The sequence below is a fragment of the Branchiostoma belcheri genome, unplaced genomic scaffold (genome assembly GCF_001625305.1).
Source record: "Branchiostoma belcheri isolate BF01 breed outbred unplaced genomic scaffold, Haploidv18h27 scaffold187, whole genome shotgun sequence".
Classification (NCBI taxonomy): domain Eukaryota; kingdom Metazoa; phylum Chordata; class Leptocardii; order Amphioxiformes; family Branchiostomatidae; genus Branchiostoma; species Branchiostoma belcheri.
The window spans coordinates 65,338-72,795 of NW_017803346.1; the positions used below are offsets into that span (position 1 = coordinate 65,338).

Genomic DNA, 7,458 nt, shown 5'->3' on the forward strand with positions numbered 1-7,458 from the left:
AGTGTTGACGTCACACCTCAAAGAAGCCACGTGACAAGCTTCACTGGGTCAGTCTACTGAGGAAGACCAGAGTGACTGGTCGAAAGCTCTAGGTGAGAGAACTTTTTGTGGTGGACCAAAAGTTTTAACTTTAAACAACTTTACTGCTAATTTATGATAATAATAATCATAATTGCTATCTATATATGATACTCATTTGCATAGTAGTCATTAGCATATTTGTGACTCGTTACATGCAGGTACTACGCGTCCTACATGGCCTACAACTTCCCGGCAACCATGAACAAGTTGAACGTCTACGTCATGTCCGGAGATCAGCTGGGAGACGCACTGTGGAGCATCAAGGATGGAGACCTGTGGACAAAAGCTCAGATCAACATCAACACACCAAGGGACTTCCAGGTAGGGGGAATGAATGGATGGATGGATGAGGCAGAGCAAAACAACATATTTTCCTTATGTGGAGGCAGATAATTATGTTTACCGAAGGAAAACGTATTGTTTTGCTCTGTTTCTTCCTCTTCTTCTTCTCCAAACGGTGACCTATGACCTGAACAATGACATGATTTGTTTACATCTGTCACCATGGTGACTGGTGTTGGGTTACATAATGTTGCAATTTCATAGCCTGCTCTGCTCCTGTCACCATATACTAGTAGTACATGTATGTGAATGTGTTTGAGTAAGAATTGACAAAGCAGACCATGTCCAAAGGTAAACATTTACTTTGTTACATTTTTTATGCATTTACTTTGCTAATGTTACTTCTCTAGTTTCTCTTAATTCCCGCATATTTGACCTTCACAGATTATATTTGAGGCGGAGGTGAGGTCAGAGTTCAAGGGCAGCATCGCTCTGGATGACATCAGCATCGCTGGGGGGTCATGCGAAGGTCAGGGTTGAACTGTTGTTAAGTTCTATCACTTCATTAAGTTTTATCACTTTATGGCCTGCATGGGGGGTCCCGACAAAATGCTCTACGCTAAATTTTGAGAGCCAGCTACGTATTACGCTACAGTAGCAATTACACTTTACGATAAATTCCAAGTGGCTAGAACGCATTACGTAGGATTAAAATGGCGAATACGCTCTATGCAAAATGCTCCAATATTACAATCTACAATCTGAATTAGAGCGGTCCGTCTACGCTCTACGTAGAATTAAAACGGACGATTACGCTCTACGGAAAAGGGAATGCGGGCCCCCAATCATGTTTTCTTCTCGTTGTGCCCACAGAAAGTTGTAAGGACTCGTTCTACGGCTGTTGTATGGACGGAATCACGTCAGCAGCAGGACCGAACTATCAGGGCTGCCGGGCAGAACTACAGAATCTCATCCAAATTCCAGAGGACTCCACAAAGATAGAGCAGTTCCCGGGAAAAGGTTTGTTTGTTTGTTTGTTTGTTTTGGTGTTTGTTTTTGAGCTGAAGAATCTCATCGAAATTCCAGAGGACTCCACAAAAATAATAAGAGCAGTTTGAAAAGGTTTGTTTGTCAGTTTTTTTGTTTGTGTGTTTGGTGCACGTTTTCTCTTTGATATGATCTTTCATTAGAATATAGAATACATTCTAAAATGGAAAACTGCTTCTCTGGTCTCCGAAAGCGAAAAGGAGAAGAGGCCGTCCAATTACTCTACACTAAAGGACATTAATGAGTTAAGACACTGGTCTGTATGGAAACGAACTTGTAGAAATGATGTCCAATAGAAAGTGCTGGAAGCTGAACTATGTTAATGCTTCAACTCCCTGAGTATGATTATGTATGTAACCTTGCAGCCGGTGACTCTGCTGACTGTGACTTCGAGCGGGATGTGTGCGGCTATGTACAGGCACAGGAAGATGATCTGGAGTGGGATCGGCTCAAGGGCTGGTCCCGAAACGTGCAGAACACACTGCCCAGCAGTGATCAGACCACCAAGAAAGGTAGCACAACTTATTACCTATCTGTATCTGTATAGCCGGTATAACCGCCTTTCAGCGTAACACACCAGCTTCGCAGGCACGCGGCGCGGCGGCAGCTAGCTACATTACAGCTAGCTGCCGCTACGTTATAATACACCTAACCCTTGAACATCTAACTCTAAACATTGTTTAAAGCTATCTAATGACAAAGAATGAATTCTTGAACACCTCAATCCTTCGTTGATAACTCTGGTACTTGAAGGCCGGCTATTTCTTGTTCTCTTCTGGGCTGGTATTAGGTACTTACTATAGTGATTGGGACGTCCACAAGTTTATTAGTCATTTTGTACATCATGCATAGTCTGGACATTTGTATACACAATTTCAATCCACCACTTGTTTCCTTTTCCCCCCCAGCTAACGGCTGGTTCATGGCTGTCCAGTCCCCGGTCCGGCCGTACTACCCAAAAGTCGCGCGGCTCCAGACCCCCCAGATCCGCTCCTGGTCGGGATACCCGGAAAAGTGCCTCACGTTCCACTACCACATGGCCGAGAAGTACCCAGACCACTTCCCAAGGTACGCACAACTTTCTTACAACTTTCTTACAACATTCTTACAACATTCTTACAACATTCTTCATCCATTTGAGTTTGAGAAGTATTATGTACTTTTCTTGCAAGTTAATAAAGTTAATACGTCGGTGAAGGTTAGACATCCAGGTAATACGATACGCCAAACAACAGTTACTCAAGCAACTGGATATGATTTTGGAAACGGTCAGACGTTTCAGCTACTAGTACTTTCCACTAGCTTTTGTCAGTGACTGTGAGACCAGAAGGACCTGAAGTCTCAGTCACTGACGAAAGATAGTGGATACTACCTGAAATGTCTGACGTTTTCAAAATCATATCCAGTTGCTTGAGTAACTGCTTTTTGGAAGAAAGTTAATAATGTGCCTATCTGAGTTTTAGAATTGTAAAAGTCCTTTTTTTATTCTCAACCAGAAAAGGGTCGAACCAGCTGCTTGTTTACGCCACGTCCAAACTTTACTACGACGAGCCAGTTTTCGTCGCCAGTGACGTCATGGAGGATGAGTGGGAGAAGGTTTCTGTCACCTTCTCCTCAGAGAAAGACTTCCAGGTGAGGGGATCTTAATGTCTTACAACATTCTCACAACATTCTCACAACGTTCTTACAATGATCTTACAACATTCTTACAACATCATTACAACATTATTGGAACATTATTACAAGTTGAGGGGATCTTAATATCTTACAGCATTCTTACAACAATCTTACCACATTCTCACAACATTCTTACAACACTCCTACAACATTCTTACAACATTCTTACAACATCATTACAACATCATTACATCATTACAACATCCTTACAACATCCTTACAACATTCTTACAACGTTCTTACAACATCATTACAACATCATTACAACATTCTTACAACATCATTTCAACGTTCTTACAACATCATTGCAACATCATTACAACATTCTTACAACATTCTTACAACATCATTACAACATTCTTGCAACATCATTACAACATTCTTACAACATCATTACAACATTATCACAACATTATCACAACATTATCACAACATTATCACAACATTATCACAACATTATCACAACATTATCACAACATTATCACAACATTATTACAACATTATCACAACAGGCTTACAACATTATTACAACATTATTCCCCAGATCGTGTTTGAGGCGATAATGCTGTCTGAGTATCCAGGCGACATCTCAATCGATGACGTCACCGTGGACGAGGGGTCATGTGAAGGTCAGGGTCGATTTCTTCTTCTTTCTTGAGGGTCTTCATGGGGGTGTCCTAGTAACGGTTAACGGTAAATTCAGGATGGTTGGTAACACTTAATGGTAAATTGACACGCATTTTTTTCGAACTCCACTAGGTTCAGTATCTGAATTGGTGAGAAAGAGCAATCGCTGACTAAATGTATGTGTTAACGAAGTGTGTTCGCACTAGTGTCCTCTGTGTTCCATGCCTGCCTTGGTCCCCGAGTGCGCCCACAAATGCTTGAAGAGGGTGACAGAGCGCAGAAGGCACAAGTTGAGCGCCAAAGGCGTGAGCAATTGGTAATTTATTACATCTAACAAGTTGTTTTCCCCTGTTACTTACAGACCGTCACGCCTGCAAGCGTTCGCGTTTCGGCTGTTGTCCAGACGGGCGCACGCGGAAGCTGGACAGCTCGGGCCGAGGGTGTAAGTACGTGGGAAGACTCGGGGCTGATCCGGACGGGTTTGACGAGGAAACAGAGGAAGGATACACCATCGACAAAGGTGAGGTTTTATTTTGTTTGTCCCCAACAGAATATTACAACAAAGGGTTCTACATTAACAGCCTCCAGTTTAATTCCGGACTTCCAGTTTAATTCCGGACTGGCCTCCCATATCTCAGCCACCTTACACCCTGATGGGCTAAAATTGCAAACTATAGGTAAAAATGATGTAAGAAATACGTAGCCACCATCGATTGCCCCCTGGGGAATAATCTAAATTTGCAACATTATGCATAATTATGCATAATTATGCATAATTATGCATAATGTTTTGAAGGTTATGCATAATTATGCATAATGGTCAAGGGTTATGCATAATTCTTCAAACAGTTATGCATAATTGTTCATAAGGCTTGCTAGGGTTATGCATAATTATGCATAACTGTTCTCAGGGTTATGCATAATTATGCATAACTGTTCTCAGGCTTATGCATAATTATGCATAACTGTTCTCAGGGTTATGCATAATTATGCATAATTATGCATAAGTGTTTTTAGGGTTATGCATAAATATGCATGATAGTTCGTAGTGCGTAATAATACACATGGGATTTTCCAAGTTACACCGTGGTTTTGCTGTCATATCATTGTTATGCTTGCAAAGTTAGATTGTGCCAGCCATGTTTGCAGCTGCAACAGCTCAAAGACCCTGTTTTCTCCTCATCCTCAGTCCCGTTACGTAGCAGGAAGCTTAAGCCGTCTGACCGTCCACAAAAGTCCCAATTTACATATGGGCAAAAACCTGACAGTATGGAAACTCTGTACATGCAGTACAAAAGTGCACGAAAACTGTACATCAACTTTTACCTAATAGTATGACATTGTGTAAATCTGACGACTACTCCAAGGAGCTTATAAAGAGACCCTCTCAACGGTTTCGCCCCTTAAGGTACAAAATGTAAGTGGTGGGGGTATAACTGAATTTTGACGGCAACTGATGACCATGTCACCTGGTCCTTATTTGCATTCGCCTTCATTCAAAAATATGAATTTGCCCATGAGTCAACACTGTCCAGTGAGACTTAAATAGTTTGCATTTGTCCTGGTATCTGTATCTGTATAGCCGGTATAACCGCCTTTTGGCGTAACACACCAGTTGTCTCTAACATGTGGTAAAGATGCCATCAGGAATATTTCACAGGTGTGACATTGGGCGGGATCCCAGAGTCTAGGTAACGTTAATCGCTATGATGAAGGGTGTTGCCTGTTGGTAACAGAATTCCCCCCTGAGGTGTGCCTGCAAGAATGGCTTTAGCTGCAGAGATGCTCATTCCCCAATTCTCGCATTGAACACAATATTTTTGCTCAGGTAACTGTTCAGACGCCGCTATAAGTCGTGTCTTATCCCTACGCATGACAAACTGTGGAGGAGACCGCCATGGCCTATAGGGCTTATTCACCACAGATTGTCACGTGACTCTCCCCCTGGCGTCCGCCATTTTGGGGCTATCGCTATGCAATGCTATGCAAACTCTTGGCGATAGTTGTGTATTTTGGGCCACAATCTACGTTTTGGACACTCTTCTTGTTAGTAACATTGTCCTTGGGGTTGTTCTGGCTCCGTGTCCACTTTTCATGTTGTCAAGATTGGCTTTTCAGTCTTTCTTTGCTGATCAGAAATCGGTGTGTTTAATCCTGGCGCGGCGTACGGGGCTGTACATGTACATGTAGATTGAAACGTGGGTAGCCATGAACACGGTAAAATGTTGGACTCGGAGCTACCTGTCCCTTTACTCTGTGGTAAATGTCCATGTAGAACAGGGCACTGGCAACTTGTAACACTCACCTTGTCCAGCCACAGTCGCGGCAGTGCGGACTGAGGATGGCGGCCGATGGCCCCGCATTTGTTTGTTATTATCCAGACACAGTCCGGGGCTGTTCCAAAATAGCGACCTTTTGCGTATCCCGACTACAACGTACTTGTCACCACGCAACTGCATGTCCCACAACACTCTCTACACATCCTGATACAACGCTTCCAGACTCTTAGAGGGTTTGAACCGATGTTGTGTGTAAAAACTTCGGCCCAGTACCAAATACGAAGCTAAGTCGCGTCAATGGACTCCGCTGGCGGTAGACGCCGTCTCGATCAGACTGACCAAAACTCAACAAAAACGGGTCAATCCCAACAGATTTTATTTTGTTCCAGTAACGAGAGGTATGAGTGGTGGTAAACTCTTCGTGTAATAGGACAAAGGACAGTTTACCTAACGTTTGTCGGCCATTTCAATGCTTGGAAACTCGCTGTAGGCGCTGTAGCCCCAAAATGGCGTCGCACGGGACATGAGGGGTCGTGACGTCATGATGACGTGTGGTGAATAAGCTCTATTGTATTAAAGGCACACGTGAGGTCCACAAATGTAACCTGCACGTCCATTTTGGGAGAACTTTTAATTGATTTAGATTTTTGACAATAATCCAACATGCCCAGTTTTTGTATGCTCACTTGAGCACACAGTTTTCGTATCAGGTTTTTGCCCATGTGTTACAGTAAGATCAGGTCTTTGTTGTACAACCAACAAACATGGAGAGACTTTTATGGTTGTCTCTAACATGTGAGTACCACCATTCATGAAGACTGTAATCATTCGCAAACCTATGTCGTACAGTGGAAACACACTAGAATGTGTTTCCCCTATGTTTCCATTGTTGGACAGAAGGAAACATATAGATAATCCATTACCAACTTCTCCGCCCATGGAGACACAAGGAGCTGTCACAGGATTCTGACTGGAGCAGAAAATCAGGCATAGCCAGTGACCAGTGTTAATTACTTCCCTGCAACATTTGACAGCTTGACCTCCAAAGGCCCCTAAGCTGCCCTGACTGACCTAAAACTGTCTACAGTCTGAGTTACCGATTGTTCGTTCCCCTTTTACACCTGTTATATTTTCAGAAATTGTGTTGCAATATCAGACAGACTCCAGCCCCTCGCCTACATATATACAAAATGAAACAATGTCTTCATTGTTCCAAATTTTTGCCTGTAGTTATATATATATATACAAGGAGTACAAGGGGCAGAATTTCTATCCATCATTCATAAATCAAGTACATTTGTAACTGTGTTCTATCACCAGTGTTTCTAAACCTGTATCTGGATGGGTATGCATTGCCTTGAAAGAGAATTGGTCCTTCTAGTTCCTTAGAACACACAGTAAGGGACAAAAATGATAGTCTGTATCATGTGACTTGTGTGACCACATGGTAAGGTGGTCTGTCATG

The 7,458-nt window shown here is 42.7% G+C and overlaps 1 protein-coding gene across 1 annotated transcript in view; it reads left to right on the plus strand.

Moving 5' to 3' along the window:
• LOC109467661 (MAM and LDL-receptor class A domain-containing protein 2-like) overlaps positions 1 to 7,458 on the plus strand; it is a 16,772-nt gene that overhangs the window by 623 nt on the left and 8,691 nt on the right. The window contains exons 2-5 of the mRNA XM_019765706.1: positions 2,319 to 2,478; positions 2,907 to 3,042; positions 3,632 to 3,716; positions 4,076 to 4,234. Of these exons, the coding sequence (XP_019621265.1) occupies positions 2,333 to 2,478; positions 2,907 to 3,042; positions 3,632 to 3,716; positions 4,076 to 4,234 (526 nt within the window). The 5' untranslated portion in view covers positions 2,319 to 2,332. The remainder of the gene's footprint in view (positions 1 to 2,318; positions 2,479 to 2,906; positions 3,043 to 3,631; positions 3,717 to 4,075; positions 4,235 to 7,458) is intronic.